General features: G+C 30.2%; 1 protein-coding gene across 4 annotated transcripts; it reads left to right on the top strand.

Annotated features, from left to right (window-relative positions):
* Positions 1 to 738: 738 nt before the first annotated feature.
* Positions 739 to 16,467, top strand: LOC122849094 (ubiquitin thioesterase trabid). Of its 4 annotated transcripts, none has more exons than XR_006373502.1 (6): positions 739 to 2,301; positions 2,393 to 2,594; positions 2,679 to 3,186; positions 8,766 to 9,174; positions 9,359 to 9,731; positions 9,800 to 10,449. XR_006373502.1 is itself a non-coding variant. In XM_044147680.1 (5 exons), the coding sequence occupies exons 1-5, from the start codon at positions 1,361 to 1,363 to the stop codon at positions 9,435 to 9,437; spliced, it is 2,139 nt and encodes a 712-aa protein (XP_044003615.1). In that variant the 5' UTR covers positions 739 to 1,360; the 3' UTR covers positions 9,438 to 10,449. The 4 variants fall into 4 exon arrangements, 2 of the variants coding, with proteins under 2 accessions (XP_044003615.1, XP_044003616.1); XR_006373503.1 differs by lacking the exon at positions 9,800 to 10,449 and adding an exon at positions 15,627 to 15,950 and having other exon boundaries at positions 751 to 2,301; positions 9,359 to 9,500; XM_044147680.1 differs by having other exon boundaries at positions 9,359 to 10,449.
* Positions 16,468 to 20,283: the final 3,816 nt, after the last annotated feature.

The raw sequence follows: 20,283 nt of genomic DNA, 5'->3' as shown, positions 1-20,283 counted from the left end.
TGGATGGGCTTTTGTCCTTGTCGGTACAGTCACGTCAACTAAAGTTGGTTGAGACTGTACTGAAATATAATGTAACTTTTATTTCGTGCAGAACTAGTTTGTTTTGACGTTGACTGTACAAGATTTAATGTGCGCATGCGTGAGTGAGAGGGAAAGCCATCCAATATATTGCTATCTCTAGCGACAATCCGTGCATTGGCTAAGCATAGGAGTTCACCTTCCAGTTTTATTATATTTCAGTGCTTGAGGCAAGTTCGTCTTCCTGTATTTCTAGTCTTCTTGGGAGTGCAGTACTCGCAGTCTAATTCACAGGGCAAATTTTTTACAATTTAGGGCTTATTTTGCCGGTGATGGAGCTTGTAAAAATTTTTTTTATATAGATTTTACATACAAAAGCTTCACAAGCGCTGTGAGTGGTGAAAAAAAGCCCTAAATTGTAATGCCCTGTGAATCGGACTGCTGCAGTCCAATTCACAGGGCAAATTTTTTACAATTTAGAGCTTTTTTTTGCCGCTGATAGCGCTTGTAAAAATTTTTTCTATATAGATTTTACAGACAAAAACTTCACAAGCGCCGTGAGTGGTGAAAAAAAGCCCTAAATTGTAATGCCAGCATATATGTAATACACATATGGCAGAAAGAAAGCAACTATTGTATTATACAGTGTATGATACTAATGTATGATACATCGTTATCATACTTACCCAACACTGGTCAACATCTAAAAAACACTGCATCGATCCAAATTCCAAACGTGATTAATTCACACATGGAAACGCTGTTAACAGTGCGATGTCTATTTCCAGTCACTTTTTTTTTATCAATACTTAATACCACAGACACTAAAACTACTGTAAAAGCTGTATTTATTTTCATATCAAACATTTATTTTTCAATAATCACTGTTGTCATTACTATATTGTTCTTCAAATTAATGCATGGTTTAGTGTTTTCAATGATTACATTGTTTCAGTGTTTTTATGCTACCGAAGTCGTGTTGATGTATTCATAGTTGTTAATTTTTTTTACTTGACTTTTTTTTTTTTGTATAAAAAGAAAATTTATAATGGAATTTTTCAAATTTTTCACAGTCACTTGAACCGTTCTACTTGCTTAATAATATTAAAATTTGGTCAAAAAGTCATTAAGTTTTACATGCTTACTGACTGCTTTACTAATAACAGAAAAAGTGACCATTATACATTATGTGTGTTTCAATTCCTTTACTATTTAAGTACTTGTTATCATAATGATGAAGAACCTCTCAGTGAACTTTGTAATTTTGTTAATATGTCACAGACTAACAACCAAATAAAATTGAATATTGTTAAATAAAATTTATCTACTTTGAACAATAACAATGAGTAGTGATTTAAAGAAATCAAAGTGGAATTGCGAATATTGTACTTATGAAAATTGGCCATCATCATTGAAATGCACTATGTGTCGCGGTGCAAAGCCGCTTTTTAGTGAAGACATCTATAAACTACGTAACTCAAGTCCCCAACGTTCAAGCGTGGCATCAGGACCCGTGTCTTACAGTCCATCAGCAGATTCTCACAATCTGATCTCCCAAAATTCTAAGCAAATTCTGTCCACGAGTGACAATTGGTCATGTGAAGCATGCACCTACTTAAATTATGAAAATGCGACACTCTGTGGTCAATGTATGAGCCATAAACTACAAAATCAATCACAGTTTAACTCTGCATCGAATTTGCATGAACATCTAGCCCCCCTTAAACTAATTGACTTGCCAAAAACAAGTCAAAATTCACAAGTAATAAAAAGTTTATGCACTTCAATACCAACTCATTTAGAGAAGTGGTCATGTTCTGTTTGTACTTATGAGAATTGGCCAAAAGCAACAAAATGTATCATGTGTAATCAAAACGAAAAAGACAAACGACGAGAAAATTCGATTATCAGTTCAGATTTAATTTTGGCTAGTGCTGAAAGCTTACCATTAGCATCACCTCAATGTTATATTCGTGATGATAATTTGGCAATTGCAAGAAGAAAAAAAACTGACTATTTTGATATTCAAAATAAATCTCTACCAGATGCCCAATCACTAAATGATAATGATTATCAAAGTCAATTGAAACAGTTAAGACGTCACACAGATTGGTGTTGGTTAAACGCATGTATTGGTATTGTTGAGGGAGATAATGCACCTGTTGAGGTGTACTTAGCAAGTGGGGGAGATCCTACTCGTCAATTAACGAATTCCGAAGTTTTACTACTAAATAGAACTAGTGCATTTGATGTTGGGCATACACTTGTTCACTTAGCGATAAGGTAAAGTTACTGTTTAATAAAACCTTTTTGATGGTAAATGTTGTTTATTGCCATTAAAAGTTCAAGATAAATCATTACTTATTAATTTTAGATTTCAACGTGAAGATATTCTAGCTACTCTTTTATCTCAAATAGAAGGTTCAGGATCAGGAATTAAACGAATGCCTAGCTATATTGCTCCTGATTTAGCAGCTCAAATACGGAGACATGTCACTAACAGTATTCGCTTACGCAAAGGATTACTGCCATGTTATTTTGTCACTGATGTGGCAACGTTTGCACTTCCTGCTGAGGTAAATATAACAATACTTTTCAAGACCTATTAAAAAAATTTAAAACAAAAAAAACTTTGATGCCAAAAATACATAATTGTTTAGGTAAAAGATCTTCCAAGTGTTGTTCAAGAGCAAATGTTAGAAGAATTATTAGATCGCGAAGCTCAACAACAACTAGAAGGAGGCGAAAGTGAGCCACCAGCTCTCAATTGGTCCTTGGAAATAACTGAACGTCTCGGCAGTCGCTTGCATGCACTTTGGAATCGGTCTGCTGGTGATTGTTTATTAGACTCTGCAATGCAAGCAACTTGGGGTGTTTTTGATCGGGATAATACTCTTAGACAAGCTCTTGCTGATTCTCTTCAACAAGCAGGTCAATTTTTTTATCCTCGATGGCGGGAATATGAAGCATCACAAGCTTCGAGAATGCTACCTTTTACACTTGAAGAAACACAGTGGCAGGGTGATTGGGAAAACCTTTTGACTACTGCAGCCCAACCTGGTAGTGCTCTAGAACAGTTACATGTATTTGCACTTGCTCATATTTTGAGAAGGCCCATTATTGTTTATGGAGTAAAATACGTTAAGAGTTTTCGTGGCGAAGATATAGGTAATTTAAAAATATAAAATTAATTTTTTTTTCTCACACGAGGTATAATTTAAAGAATCGACCGCACTTCATTTTGACGTCAGCAATTTGAAATTTTCTGTGAGAAGAAAAACGAATAAAAAGACATAACAGAAACCCGAAACGCAACGATTGGTCTGGATACTAACCATCTAATCAATCGAACACTTCAGATGACGGGTGTCAAACACATTTTCCGTCATCAAGATTTCCGGCCAATCTTGATGTAAGGAATGACTATTACGGATTAAGAAATATGATCTCTACGATTTATTTCAAGAACCTCCTTCGTAGTAGGTTCTCAAAGTATCACTATACCTTTGAAATTTTCCACAATTTTCTTTATGTTGTAATTATTTATCTTTTCATCAATTATTAAGGTTGGTTATTTTTTAGAAGGTTATACTCGGGCTCTTATGGAGAGTTCTGTTGAGTTTTCGGAATAAGCCTGATTGGCCATTTGGCCATTTCACGGTGAAATATTACACATTACCAAAAGTTAAACACTGCTAAAAAAAAAAAAAAAAAGTGTGTGTGTTACAAGTACGCGTGAAGGAAGTGAAACTTTTTTCGTATTTCGGCCTTTCGTTTGACAATAAATTGATGATATTATGTGAACGGTGCACATGAGTGAGTGAGAAATAATAAAGGTAGCTTACACAGGGTGTCAGGTTTATAATTGTACATTTTTTCATTCTCTTAATTATTTTTTCGTAGTAAAATATGTTTATAAAAATTGGATTTATTTATTGAAAAAAGAGAATAAGTTTTATTCTTAAAAATGTATTATTATTGCAATATATATTTTATATATAAATATTTAACTAGCTGATTCACGGCTGTGAAAACCTGTCCCGCACATGTCTTTGAAAATTTTTATTAATTACTGGTCAGAAGCGTCATAATTTGTACTAATTTGTACCGCGATTGTTTTATTGTGTACCTCAAAATTAAAGGGTCAAGAAAGGGTTAAAAATCGACGTTTTTTTTTAAATGACTTGGGAAAAACAAATGCTACAGACGCTCGAAATTCGTATCTCAAGAATAATAACAAAAAAAAATACTCCGAAATGTTTCTATAGTTCCTCCAAAAATGAATATGGCCATCTGGAAGAAATGTGGTCTAATTTGTACCGATCAAAACTAAATTTGTGACTCAATAAAAATAACAAAGTTTAGTTTATGGCAAATTTTTTTCGATTATCATTGAGGTACAAATTCGCCTTCATCGGCACAAATCGGCTTACGTTCTGCTTTTGAAAACAAATAAAAAAATATTGAACAATTTTTAGTTTTGGAGGCACCATGCAATCGTTCATAAAAAATGTTTACTTAACAATTACATAGTGGTTCTGGAAATAAATATTTTTAAATTATTTTTTTTTGTTTCTAAGAGCAGAACGTAAGCCAATTTGTAAAAAAATAGCTTACTCCAAATAATTGTTAATTTACAATACTTTTTTATTATTGTTATTGAGGATACAAATTTTGTTTTCATCGGTACAAATAAGACCATATTATTATTATTATTATTATTATTATTATATTATTTTATTTATAGTAACATCATATATTTGCATTATTATTAATTTCATTATATTCATTATTATTTTGATGGCATCAAAATCTTCAATTTTTTATAAATAATGACATCAACTATACTCAGATACTCTGACTCCCGACACTACACACATATATTGAGAGATTCGGTAGAGTCTCGACCCATTTTTTCCCAGCGCGAGATGACTTACCGAGTAATAAGTAGGTTGCATAGGTATGACGTCACGAATTTTTAATTGCTCGATAACTTCCTTAATATTAATTATCAATCAAAACTAAAATGACTTTCCCCATTAAAATCGATGATTCCCTATCCAATAAGCCTATTCTTGAATTTTTCCGACTTATAGTTGAAAAGATATAATATTCCAAATAAGCCAGCTACGAAATTTGACTAGAAAATAAATATTTTCTATTAAAAATTTTTTACTTAGCCTTAATTAGAGCCAAACAATCAATATTTAAATTATTTTACTCAGCTAGATTTTTTACGTAGCTGTAATTGTAGCCAAACAATCAATATCTACATTATTTTACCAGCAAAATTTTTTACTTAGCCGCGAGATTTTCCACTTAGCTTTGATTATAGCCAAACAATCAATATCTAGCTTATTTTACTAGGACGTACCGCAATTCAGGCTCTCTAGCTAAGTGAAAAATCTAGCTAAGTAAAATAATGTAGATATTGATTGTTTCGCTACAGTTACAGCTAAGTAAAAAATCTACCTAAGTAAAATAATGTAGATATTGATTGTTTGGCTATAATCAAAGCTCAGTAAAATCTATCTAAGTAAAAAATCTAGCTAAGTAAAATAATGCAGATATTGATTGTGTGGCTACAATTACAGCTAAGTAAAATAATGTAGATATTGATTGTTTGGCTATAATTAAAGCTAAGGAAAAAATCTAGCTAAGTAAACCAATGTAGATATTGATTGTTTGGCTACAATTACAGCTAAGTGAAAAATCTAGCTAAGTAAAATAATGTAGAAAACTAGACGAAACTAGTCAAAAATTCGGATTCCAGTAGATATTCAATTTGTCTGTGGTAGTATGTGTGTGTCTATCCAGATAAATTACAGACACACACTTTTTGCAGTGCCACAGAACAGTAGCCAAAGGTCTGAGATATTGTTTCCGCAAGTCCGTTTTTTGGTAAGGCTTCAGAATAGCAAGAGTTTCTTAAAGGATGAAAGTTCGGCAGTTGAGCAGAACAGTTTTAAGTAAGCGGTTCTGTAGAGGCGTAGAGCTGTACCCGAGAGGAAATCTGGCCAGGCTCAACGGATTTGATATCCGATCCTGATCAAAAATTGCTGAATAATTATTTTTGACTATATATATTAATTAATTAAGTACGAAATAATTTTTTTGTATTCATTTGTTAGAGTTATTGTAATAAAAAATTATGGATACATATTGAAATGAATTATTTAATAAAAGAAATATTAGATAGAAGTGTCATCAGCTGTATATTTTAAATATGATAAGACTTAGAAACTTCTGATCAAGATTTGACCAGGTCCACTTGTTCAAGATGTGATCAAGATACTTGATGCTATCTTATACAAGAAAAATTGTTACAAAAAATATTTATTCTAAAATATTTAACTTGATGTTTTTTTGCTCAAGATTTGACCAGGTTCATTCGATCAGGATGTGATCAAGATACTTGATTCTATCTTGAACAGGAAAAATTGTTTTAAAAAAATATTTATTTCAGAATATTTGACTTGATAATTTTTTCATTAAAATTTGATCAAGTTGCCTTTTTTCAAAATGTGTTAAGGTTACTTGATACTATCTTGATCAAATTAGCTTGAAATTGAATGCAATAAAGTATCTTGATTAAATCCTGACCAAGATTCAATCAAGCTACCTGAAATAAGGTAACTTGTTCAATTTTTGATCAGGGTCGGATATCAAATCCGTTGAGCCTGACCAGATGTCCACTCAGAAACTAACAAATAAATACAAAAAATTATTTCGTACTCTATTCATTAATATATATAGTCAAAAATAATTATTTAAGAATCAAGAGACTCGGCAGAGTCTCAACTCATTTTTTCCCAATGCAAGACCTACCGCTAAAAAATTGGTTCATGTGGTGAAATTGTTAAACGTTATTATTATAAATAAATTAAACAGCAATAATAATCATTATTAAAATAATCAAAAGAAGTGAAATAACATTAAAACAAAAAACTTGTTCGCTGTTAAAATTTATCACCACGTCTGACACGAAGAGTCGATTATCGACAAAAGCAGACAAAGGTAAAAGTCATCTGGATTTTCCAATGCTCAGATCAACTGATGCGCAGTCATTTGATTTTTTTTACTATGGCCCATTAGAATTTTTACTGAACACATTTGGATATGGACTTTTGAATACTGCAGTCGGTAACAGCGAGCATCACAAAAAGTAGCAGATAAAAAATTGCTATGGTGCATTGCAATTTTTAAATGAAGAAATTTGAATTTTTTCAACAAAACTATTGTAAAAAAATTATGCACCGCAAGTTTGATGATGTGCTCAAGCAAAAATTAAAAACTTATAAAAATTACTGTGGTACATTATAGTATTTGAAAAGAAACATAATAATTTTTTCAACTTAAATTTGTAAAGATTGCATGTTACGTTACAGTTTTCATTTTATACAAAGTAAAAAATCGAAATCTCAAACACTGCTATGGTCCATTGCAATTTTTCAATCACAACATTGTATTTTTTCTTCATATTTACTGTAAAAAATATATTTGTATGTTTCTTGAATATTGTGAAACCATAGTAGAATTTACAGTGAATTTTTTGCGTGTAGCTCGATTAAGACTTGTTCTATTTTTTCGTTAAGTTTCGATTAATTCTTGTACATGTAGCTTGATCAAGTCTTGATCCATTTTTGCGTTACGTTTTTATCAACTCTTGATCAAGTTGCCTGATCAAGTTTTGAACCTGTCCTGATCCGAATTTCTACTCGGTAGTTTAGTAGGGGTTCAGGGCCACATCACGTTCGTAAGAGATCCTTTTCCAGCTAGAGTAGGGAACAGTTAGTAGTAGTAGAGAGATTAAAGAACCATTAGTTAATGATATTTTAGTGAGACAGATGATAAGTGATCCATTTATCGAAAATCGTGAGAATTAGATTTTTATTTTATTTTATGTGAACGAGTAGATTTCTATATTTATTAAAAAGTGTTTTATAATTTTATTATCATTGAATCCATTACTAAAAAAATTAAATTGAAATAGAATATACATACCTTTTACTTAATATTTTTTTTGCTTATCACCCCTAATTATTGAAAGGATGAGTTAAAACTGGCCTAGCCCTTCTACTTTTCGAATCTTATTTGAATAAAATATAATGAAGTTATTGTACTGAATAACTGTAGATTTATTTATGGAATGAAATATGTGCAACTTGGACTGTATATGTAGATTTATTTATGTATAAATAAAGTCTCCTAAAATGAAATTTCACCACTTTTGTTCAAAGTTTTGAAAAAAATCATGGGGGTGTATTTGAAGGTGGGAAATCGATTGGTCGTAGGGAAAAATCGCGGAAAAATTTTTTTTCGGGGAGAAAAAAAATAAAAAGGGTTAGTTTTTTGAATACTGGGCAGGCTATGGGTCGGAGGGGAAAATAGTTCAAATGATTCTGATTTATACATGTACTTAGATTTATTATTATTTCCTTTTTTTCGGCCTCTTTCCAGTGAAACGCGAGTATATTCACGCCATTACATGAGCGACATACGTTTACTACGTACCTGTGCTAGATTCACACTTATTTAATTGAGATTTTAACACGGATTCCAGTAAAAAATATAAATGAAGAGTAGGAAAAATTATAGAAAATTAGTTATACTTAGTCTAAGAATTGACTTGATCGGTGTTTTTTTTTACTTCAGTAGTTTTTTACTGAAGATATAACTTTCTACAGAACACTAACCGCGTGTGTATCGAAGTATGTTTTTTTTGTCAATTCTTTTTCTATTTTTAGGATATGCAAGATTTGAAGGTGTCTATTTGCCCTTACTTTGGGAGCCTTCTTTTTGTATACGTTCGCCAATTTCACTTGGGTATACGCGAGGTCATTTTTCTGCACTTGTGCCGATTGAACCATATAGATCATCTCGACTAACTCATTCGGATTCAGAGGTTGGTAATGGGAAGAGTCCAGTGCAACAGCTTCAAACGTTCATGCCGTTGATGAATACAGAACGCAAATTACTGCCGATACATTTCTTAAGTTCCGAAGAAGTAGGAAGAGAGGATACTATTTTAAAGCAATGGCTCGATGTGTGCACTACAGAAGAAGGAACACTTGTAGCACAACAAAAACTGCATAAAAAGCCACTTCTAGTGGCGCAAATGCTAGAAGAATGGCTCAACTATTACCGCAGATTAGCGTGAGTATAATTTTTACAATCAAATTATCCCCTGAGTAAATGCAGTAAAAAATATCTTTTTAATCTTATTGGCAATATTTTTGAATGCAGTGTAAATCTCGATGTGTAGTTTGAATCATCACATTTATAACAAAAAAAAAAACTCACTTTCGATTCAACTTTAATGGCTTTGTGATTTTGACAGGCAAATAAACAATGCTCCCTTCGTTCGACCAGCAGACCTTCCAGAATATAGTAGTGACGGTGACACAGAAGATGAATAACGTATCTGATAAGTACAATGCGTTAATTATATGACTGTATTTGGCAATCTCATATTATACAGAGTAATTTTTATAGTTTCATTAGTCAATATTATCCACTGTCATTACAAATAAAAAACAGTATCTTTGTAACTTTCGCACATAAAACGTGTTTTTTTTCGTAATTTTTCACCCTATTATAATTTCTACACTGAGAAAATTTTTGGATAAAAAAAAGAAAATTTATTCTTGACAGTAAAAATTAACTTCTTGGCGAAATACTTTTTGAAAGGAGAATTAAATTATTTATCAAAGGTAATTGTTGTTTTATAAAAAGAAAAAGAAAAATCTTGAACTAAACAAAGATTGTTTATTTCATTTAGATGGTGTTTTGTGTCAAACGATAGATGGTTTGCGTCAAGAAAAAAACTTCTAAACGTAAACCACGTTACTCCTTCACATGAACACTATATGATGATTGTTATAACAGACAGGCTTCTTTTTTCAAACGGCAGAAGGATTCTTCTTACAAACAAGTTATTATTTAAAGCAAATCAACTTGAGTTTAATTCAAATTATTAGAAGTTTAATAAAATTTTAAATAAATTCTAAAAAAAATTTGTATAAAAAGTATTCATTTTTTATTTTTTTGCGATGCGGATGCCTTGACCGCTGCGCCACGATCTCGCATTAGTAGAGATAAGGTTTGTATCATCTACTTGAGAAGCTCGTTAGATAGAAATAGTTTTTTTTTTTTTTTCATACAATATTTTTTATTTAAGGAGGTTATGTACAAATTCATTACGGTTGTTCCGGGGCGCTTCTCACGTCACAGACAAAACGGAGATCGGGCTACACTGTAAAAAAATAATGTGTAAAGCGCCTGCGCTCCGTATACAAAATATGGAACTGCGAGTATGTATGTGTGTTTGATCATGCCATACGTTGCCACATCTAATTTTTGTAAAGTTTATAATTAATTACTCATTAATTGACTGATCAACATATGAAAATTTTTCGCGCAATTAATAAAACTCGGTTTCTAGTATATGTGTGATTTTTTTCAAGACTTTTTCATCATTTTTTCTATCCGAAAAAAATGGTTGAAATCTTCATAAGAGCCAATGTTAAATAATATTTTCAATAATTAATTACAAAAAATTCAATCGATCAACATAAGAAAATATTTATACCATCGTATTCAGAATAAAAAGATCTAACTGTGTACAAAATTTCAGAACATTCTCATTATATTTCAAAATAATAGTGTTAGCTGCATAACCTCCGTAAATACGAAAAAAGAAATTTCGATTTTTTTTTAAGATTGACTTAAAAATTTTTTAAACTTTCAATATTCAAATTAAGCATATTGAGGCATATTTTGTTTACGCTCAGAAGTTTTTTTCTTGACGTGAACTATCTATCGTTAGAACACCATCTAAAGGAAATAAACAAATTTTGTTCACCCACACGGAAAAAAAATATATAATTTATATATAAAATTATATATAATAATTACATATAATAATTATATATACTATTGGGCGAAAACGTGTATATAATTTATATAAAATTTATATATAACGATTATATATAATAGTTTATATAAAATTATATATATTTTTTATATAAAATTATATATATTTTTTATATAAAATTATATATAAATTTTATCACATTTACCCCCCCCCCCCTCCTCCCCTCTCATGAATTGTTTTTATTTAAAAATTTTCTCAAATTTTAATTTAAAAAAATCGAAAACAAATCTTTCATCAGGATTCGAACCCGGGCCCTTCTGGTTGGGAGGCAAGTACTTTACCTCGAAGCCACAAATCTTATGATAGATTTTTGTAAAAATATAAATAAGAATATGACTTTTCTCAATTTTTTTACTTTGGTGTTTTAATCATAATTCTATTACTGACTTTTATTCAAATATATAAAATTTTAATTTTAACATCTTTTTGTTCATATTTTTATGAAAAAGAAGATAAAATCGGTATTAAAACCACAAAGTAAAAAAATTGAGAATGTCTACAGATTTATCATAAGATTTGTGGCTAAGGTGCTTCTCTAACCAGAAGGGCCTGAGTTCGAATCCTGATCGAAGATTTGTTTTTTGTTTTTTTAAATTAAAATTTAAGAAAATTTTTAAATAAAAACAATTCATGGGAGGGGCGAAGGGGGGGGGGGGAATGTGATAAAATTTATATACAATTTTATATAAAAAATATATATAATTTTATATAAACTATTATATATAATCGTTATATATAAATTTTATATAAATTATATACACGTTTTCGCCCAATAGTATATATAATTGTTATATATAATTATTATATATAATTTTATATATAAATTATATATTTTATTTCCGTGTGGGGCAATTCAAGATTTTTTTTTCTTTTTACAAAACAACTATTATTTTTAATAAACAACTTATTTCTTATTTCAAAAATGTTTTTGCCAAGAAGTTTATTTCTGAATAATAAAAAAAAAATTTCCTCAGTGTACTGCAGGGATCTGACCTATCCACCATGGCCTCAGGCGGCTAAATAGGAAACCATATTTAAATGACCACGTATATTGTATTATAAGGACCGGTTTTGTAGTCCATAGTTACAGTTTTTTGGTATAGTTCAACGTTTCTCTTTTCTATACTATACTATACCATGTTAACTTAACTATGGACTACAAAACCGGCCTTAAGGAGGTTATGCACAAATTCATTGTGGGTGTTGCGAGGCGCTTCTGACGTCACAAACAAAAACTGAGATCGGGCTACACTGTAAAAAAATAAAGTGTAAAGCGCCTGCGCTCCGTATACAAAATATGGGACTGCGAGTATGTAATAGTTATCCCTGTGTAACGAGATAGAATGCTCTGGCGCATATTTCGATGCTCCAGCGCATCTTTTGATGCTTCCACCACATTTACCTATCGTGTGACGTAGTCAATGTGGTGGTGTCTCATAAATTAGTGTGTAAAATCATAAACTTACTTCAAGTCCGGCCACCATCGAGTGCGTCCGCAAAATAAAAATCTATCTTGGTGACGTGGCTTTTCCACATCACACATACATTAAAACATATCTTGTATAATCATTACTAATATATCATATAACCTAAATATTAAAATAAATAGTTTAAATATTATTAAATTGAAAATTGTGTTCTATTTTATTTAGAATATTTAAATAAAATCTTGAAATAATAAATTAAAGTAATTTGGTGGCAAAAGTTTGAATATCAATAAAAATTTAAACAGTATAAAAACCACTGGTTACAACCTGTCGCCGCGGATAACTGAGGAGATAATTATGTCAATGTAATAGTTATCCTGAAGATGGCATATTATAATAAAATCGTTTGGACTGTGCTATATTGTTTGTCAGATAAGATTTGACATTATAAGTGCGTACGTGAGTGATCAAACCCCGTCAATAGGTCAGATCCCGATATTATAGTAAGCATGACGTAGTGGAGACAAAAACTGCAAAAAAAAGAGATAGCTTCATTTTGAACTGTTTGAACTGCACTACTGTCCATCACAATATCTGATCTAGTAAGTGTGTGCGTGAGTGACCAAACCCGCCCATAGGTCAGAGACCCTTATATTACTATTATTAATTGAATCTACACCACTAACATCTTCCTCATATCACCCTTTACAAACCGTCTTGAAGATGTATGTGATTTGACATAATAAAATATGTACAATGCTGTGTTTTTTTTGTACATGGGTGGTCAAGATAGTTGCCCAGGAAAGCAAAATACTCGGATTTGATTCCCGGTAGCGTCACTCTTTTTTTTCCCAACCCGAGCTAAAAAATCTCAGTCTTAAAAATGTCGAAGTCTTAAAACAGTCTTTATTTGTCCAACTAGGAAGACTTCGGAAGACTTCCAATTTAAGACCTCAGGCTTACGAAGTCTTCCATTTAAAGACTTCGTAAGTCTGAGGTCTTTCAGAGGAAGTCTTCCATTTCAAGACCGTAGGCTTCCGAAGTCTTCCATTTTTTTATTTTTCTTTTATTTTGAGCCGTAAAAAAAGCAAAAAATAAAAACCTACGAGGGAACGATCATAGGTCTCTGGTGTGAAAGTCGGATAGGCTGACTACTCAGCCATTTGTTCAATTGATATTCATAGAGATCACCTAATTCATTTTATTACATAATTTTTTAAAATTTATATATTTTTTTTAAGATAAAAAAATCAAGTTCTTCTAATTTTAATAGATCTAAATTAAATTTTACTTCAAATATTTATTCAGATATTTATAATATAAAATTGATTCAAATAACAAAAATTAGAAGTCAAAAGTTTATAAGGTAAATAAGAGATTTTTTAGCTCGGGCGGGTAGTTTGAAATTTTTCTAAGTTCCTTAATTTTTGTTATAAAATAAATTTACAAGTCTTTAATTTCAAGACCGCAGGCTTTCGAAGTCGTTTTTCTTTAAAATTTATTTTATTTTAATTTAATTTGAGGGTGGACCCGAAAATAAATCCCGCTGTGATATGAAAAATTTTTAGAAAACCTGGAGGCTTCCGAAGTCTTCCAAATCAAGCGTTAACGGCAGCTTTGAAAATTATCAAAAAAAATTGTAATTTTATGTGAAAGACTTCGGAAGACTAATAAAGCGCGTTTTAAGACTTGGAAGACAGTATAAGTTCAATAAAGCGCGTTTTAGGACTTGGAAGACCTCGGAAGACTGAGATTTTTTAGCTCGAGAAGTTTCTTATTTTTAAAAATGGTTCTTTGTGCTTTGCACTACTTGTTACTTTTTTCATTTCAAACTGTTTGCAAATAAAACAATTTATGTCTACCACAACTAAGTTTTCTAACGTCTGGGGTGCACTCGTTTATTCACGAATTGTTTTCCCATCTACTTTTTCCACTCTACAACACCGGCAAAAATATTTCAGGAATAATCTGTTTCCCGAAGTAGTAACACTGGCTATCATATTATTTTTTGCTATATACAAACTACAAAGTACATGGATATAACCTACCTGTGCTCATATTCCCAGGTAGGAAGTGACGACGGGCACAAGCCTGGGACAAGCCTGATTACCCGGCTCTCGGGCCTGTGTCAGGCCTGAGACACAAGCCTGTGTCAAGTCTGGATTCTAGAATGTTCACGATGTATTTGCTGGTGTCGGACTAGTGTATCGGGCTTGACACAGGCTTGTGTTCCCAGGCTTGACAAAAAAAATTATAAAAAAATATAAATAAACAATTATTATTAATTTATTCAGTTGACATTATTATTTTTTACGCGATACAATTTGAATTAACGATAATTATATGAACGAAAATAAACGACATAACGGGGGATCGATCCTAGGTCACTCACGTGGAACTCCAATGCTCTATCAAGTCAACATCCGGGGTATTAATGAAAGAGTCAGTCAAAATTTTTTATATCAATGAATTTATTCGAGAGTCAATTCACAGTCCTTGTAAAGGCCTGGCACGATAGTCAAAACCTAATAATTGTTATTTAAAATTTCTATTTACAATTTATAGATCTAATTAATATAATTTTTTTTAAATTGAATATATGGACAAGTCAAGTCCCGTGTGAGGCCGGGGAAAACAAAAAAAACAGGCTTGACACCAGCTTGGACTATTGAGGCCTGTGTGAGACGGGGAAAAACAACAGGGACAGTCTTGTGTTAAGCCTGTGTTAACGAGGCCCGTGTGAGGCCGGGGAAAACAAAAAAAACAGGCTTGACACCGGCTTGGACTTTTGAGGCCTGTGTGAGGCCGGTTGAAAACAACGGGGTTGGTCTTGTGTCAAGCCTGTGTTAACAAGGCTCGTGTGAGGCCGGGGAAAACAAAAAACACAGGCTTGACACAGGCTTGGACCATTGAGGCCTGTGTGAGGCCGGTTAAAAACAATGGGCACAAGCTTGTGTCAAGCCTGTGCTCCCAAGGCTTGATACACAACCCTCGCACAAGCCTGGCACAGTTGTTCAAGCCCGAGAACTCCTACCTGGGTTTGGCATAAACGAACCATTATTTATTTTGAAGCGAATCTACTTATAACAAAATAAAAAAGTGTAACAATAATTACTTGAGAATCAAAATGGTAGATATATAATTATATTTATAAAAAATTTGCATATTTATTGTGAACATTGAAAAATATTCATTTGGTTTTTTTTTATTGAAAATTCATAAATAATTCATCATTTGACTTTCAGGATCTTGAAGCTGTATTGATGATTGCCCATGTTGTACAGCCTTTTTATCAAGCCGTATTTAATAGTGATTCTTCGACAAGCATTGAGGAGAATAAAGAGAATGACATGTTGATGTAGCTAGGTCTTATTGCTAGATACTATAGCTTTTATAACACTTAAACATAGAATTGGGCCATGAACAGCACGACCTAACGATAGAGCACGTAAACTATTCAGCGTTCTTATACATCGGCGTACAGTAAAAAAAAAAATGTAAAATGTAAAAAAAATGTAACTGTTAAAATAAAAATGTTAAATTTTTAACATCGCTTAAAGCGTTAAATGAAAATTTAACTTTTTTTCATCTTTAACATCTGAAAAAATGTAAAAATTAGAAAAAATGTAAATTTGTCATTTAAAAAAAGTCAATTTATTTTACACATGACATTAACACTTAAAAAAATGTTAAATTTAATTATTTTCCTTCGCTTCTACTAGCGAACGACGCCAAATAAAACTCTGTGTTACAGAAATAAGTTTAATACATATTATAAAAATGAATAATATAATTAAAGAAGTTACAAAACATAAGTTATTCTTCAGTTTATCTTTTTTTTGTTTTATCGAGATCATATCCATTCGAAATAATTAATTATCTACTTTTTATTACCAATATGTCATACCTAACCTATGATTTTGCTCGTTTGTGTCAATTTTTTGTTTATATTATACTTATATATATATATCTATTTTACTATAAATGAATTTATTTTGTGAATATTAATAATATTATTAATAGTTTGTGTGATTGTTTGTAGTTTTATAATAAAGAAAAGATTAAAATAAATAATTGAAAACATAATCATATTTATATGCATATTTTCTTCAAGACAATTTACATTTTTTTAAATGTCAAATTTTTAACATTTTTTTGGATGTCAAAATCGGTCTACACTTTTTTAAATGTTAAATTTAAAATTTTTTTAAATGGTAAATCCTGACATTTTTTCAAATGTTAATTTTTTAACACTTTTTAAGTGTTAAAATTTAACACTCAACAAAAAGTTGAATTTGACATTTTAAAAAGTGTAGACCGATTTTGACATCCAAAAAATGTTAAATTTTACATTTTTTTTTTACTGTGCATTATTAGTTATTCTATTGAAACTGATAATTGAACATATAAGTATTGGACAGTTATCAGAAGTTTTCAAAACCATATAATCATTTGAATTATACAGAAGTTTTTTTTTTATCCATAATGGTTTTTGAAATTGTTTGTTTATGAAAATTTTTCTTGTATGTATACAAACACTCTGCTGAAACTCTCAGATAAAAGGGCTTGAAGCCACGGGAGCCAACTTGAAACTATCTGCGGTGTAGAATTCAAAGAAATAGAAAATCCCTAGCGTTGTTTCCATATGAACACTATATATATAGTAATTCAATATTACCTGTTTGAATTATTCATAGAATTATAGATTACACTATAATTATTTTGTAAAAAAGCTTAATTTCTGTAGTATGAATTATTGAAAGCATATATATTTCAAAAAAACACATTTCACACATTTCTATATTTGATAATGTCACTCACTAAAAAAAGTAAAATATTCGAAATGTTAAAATGCTAATACTAAACTCACACACGTGAAAATTGCTTTAAAAACTATAAATAGTCGAAAAAAAGTTAGCTATCCAATAAAATGAACAAAATTATTCTTACTCAACGTGGTAACGTAAGTATCACAATAATGATACTTACGATTAACATGTTTTGCTACAAATATAATTACACATTTTTAATTCACGTATCAATTGAAATTTCAAATTATAATTTTTATAAAAATATATATTCCTTATAATAATAAATAAAATAGAGCTCTTAACATTTGAAAACCAACTTATGACTAACGTTTTTATAAGACGATTTGTATGTGTACATTTATTAGTTTCAAACTCAAATTGCATCCAGTTAATACAATAATAATTATTTATTTTTCAATTAATGATATATGTATAAGAAATTTGATGCCTTTTTGAGCAGTAAAATTTACTTAATTAATTAAGGACTCGCAAATTACAAACTGTTATGTTATCAATCAATTAATTATCTGTATGTGATCAATTAGGCGATCAGAAAATCATTTAATTATTAGTTCAAACAAATTTGTTTTTTCACGCAATATTGTAATATACTCAATCGAAATTACACTAAATACTGATTCATCCGAATTTATAAGACAGTCGGTATTGCAGGAAATATGAATGTTTTGAGAATCGATTAATATTGCAGAAAGCTTTTTTATCACAAATTTAAAGTTTGAAAATAGTTCAAAATATTTTATTATAGAAATATTTCATATATTTATTACATGAATTAATTTAATATTTAAACATCGAAAAAAATTCTACAAAATAAATGGATCAATAAGTTATATAAAAATATGAATGTTTGAAATTTATGATGTATGTGTTTAATGTGTATAAAATTTCTAGCTAAAAAAAATCATGATTTTATATCCTTTTTTGTTTTTTTTGTGAAAAAAAAATAGAAAAAAATTTCAATACTTAATTAAATGAAATAAAAATTGTTAGATTATTTTAAAATTATAATTTTTCGCGATATAAAATTAATAAGCAACAAAAAAAAAAAAGAGAAATGAGATTAATCACGAGGTAATGAGAGTAGTGTAAAATTAATCTGGGCTTTGTTATAAATTTAAGAATAAAATTTTTAGGTACGAAAAAATTAATATTAAATTAATTTAAAAAAATTAAAAAACAGACACAAAGTGGTAACTTAAAAATAAAGAAAGGTTGAATATTAATAAAATATAAAAGAAAAAGTAGTAAAAACAAAATGAAATAAATAAATGGGCCAAGCTTAAAATGTTATTTGAATCCATTCAATATTATATACATTGTTTGTTTATAAAAACATATATGATTACTTTCGAAATATATAATCACATATGTATATGTGTGGGTACAAGAGAACTCTCTCTTCTTGTTGCTTGAGACTCCGCTCTCTTCGCTTCTAGTCCGGCCACCAAGCCAAACGGTGCGTCCGAACTATACTTGTAAAGTTGTATTGGTGATGTGCGTATAGTTATTGAAATAACGATTAATTCTCAAATTTAATAATGGCTATCAATAGAGATGCCGCGATAATCGATAATATCGCGACAAGACGATACGATAATGACGACAACGATACGATAATGCCATTTTTTATCGTATCGTCGTCACGACACGATACGATATTTGACTGACGATAACCGATAAAATTATCGTGTTATCGCGATAATGTCGGAAAAAATATACATTTAAATCAAAGCAATATTTTCATATTGTTAAACTCCACAAAATATTAAATTAAAGAAAAATTGATTACTGCAACATATAATATTAGATACATATTAAGCTAACAATATGAAAGTAATATAAATTATAATAATATGATAATTAATAATAATTTTATATAAATTATATAAACCGTTGTTGCATGTGTTATAATATTACGGAGGCTAGGAGCCGAAAGGCTCAGCCGCAGTATTGGATTTATCCCCCAAAAAAAAAAAACGTTCATAACTTCTAAACTAATTGTCGTAAAGACTTCAGATTTGGCTCAAAAAAAGCGGCTCTGGAAATTCTATCCCCCCTAATAAAAAAAAACATTATCTATTCGGCCATTTTTTTTTTTCCCGAAAAACGAAAAAAAAAAAATTGTGTTTTTTTTTTTTTTTTTGCACGAAAAATACTATTCGTACGATAAAAATTCATTTGAAAAAGTTATAGAATTTTGAAAAACGATTATTTTAAGCCTAATATGAAACCTCTGCGACAACTCTATTTTGAGTTATAGCTTGTGCCGTTTTCATTTTTTAGGCAAACGATAACTCATGATGAAATGGTGTTAGAGACTTAGGCTTATATTAGGCTTATATTAGGCTTAAAACATGCGTATTCGAAAATTCTATCGCCTCTCCGAAAAAATTTTGATCTATTAATCATATTTTTTATAAAAATTAAAAAAAAACCGATTTTTTTTTTTTTTTAAATTTAGTTTTTTTAAAAAAAAAAAAAAGTGACTGAACAGATAATGCTCTTTTTCATGAAGGGCGATGGAGTTTCAGAAGACGCGTTGTTTGAGCCTAATACGAAGTCTCTACTACAGTTTTATCAAAAGTTATTGCATTCCTAGTTTTCGAGTAATTTCTGAAAAACGCTCTAACTTTCGACAAAATCGTCCTAGATACTTTGTATAAGACTTAAAAAGCATGTGTGGTAAAATCCTACAACTTTTAGTCGAAACTTTTTTCAAAAAAAATTATAGTTTTCATAAAATAGTAAAAAATAGAATTTTTGAAATATTTTTGTCTCTTTTGTTTCAAAAATAGAAAAAAATTGACAATTGGAATCAGGATAAACTCCTTAAGGGGCGATAGAGTTTTAAAAACTACGTTTTTTGAGCTTAATACGAAGTCATTCCGTTGATTCTAACAGAAGTTATAGCTTGCCTTAACTTGAACAAAAAAAAAACAAAAAATCGATTTTCAGAAAAATAAAAAAAAATGTACTATTATTGTATTGTTACTTTTAAAAACCATTTAAGGAATAAAATTTAACACGGCCCTAGCCGAAGTATTGAAAATTTTTAATTTTCAACGGTAAC

Source organism: Aphidius gifuensis, linkage group LG2 (assembly GCF_014905175.1).
Source record: "Aphidius gifuensis isolate YNYX2018 linkage group LG2, ASM1490517v1, whole genome shotgun sequence".
Lineage (NCBI taxonomy): Eukaryota > Metazoa > Arthropoda > Insecta > Hymenoptera > Braconidae > Aphidius > Aphidius gifuensis.
Note: the sequence above shows the minus strand (reverse complement) of the source record. Positions and strands in the feature narration are given on the sequence as shown.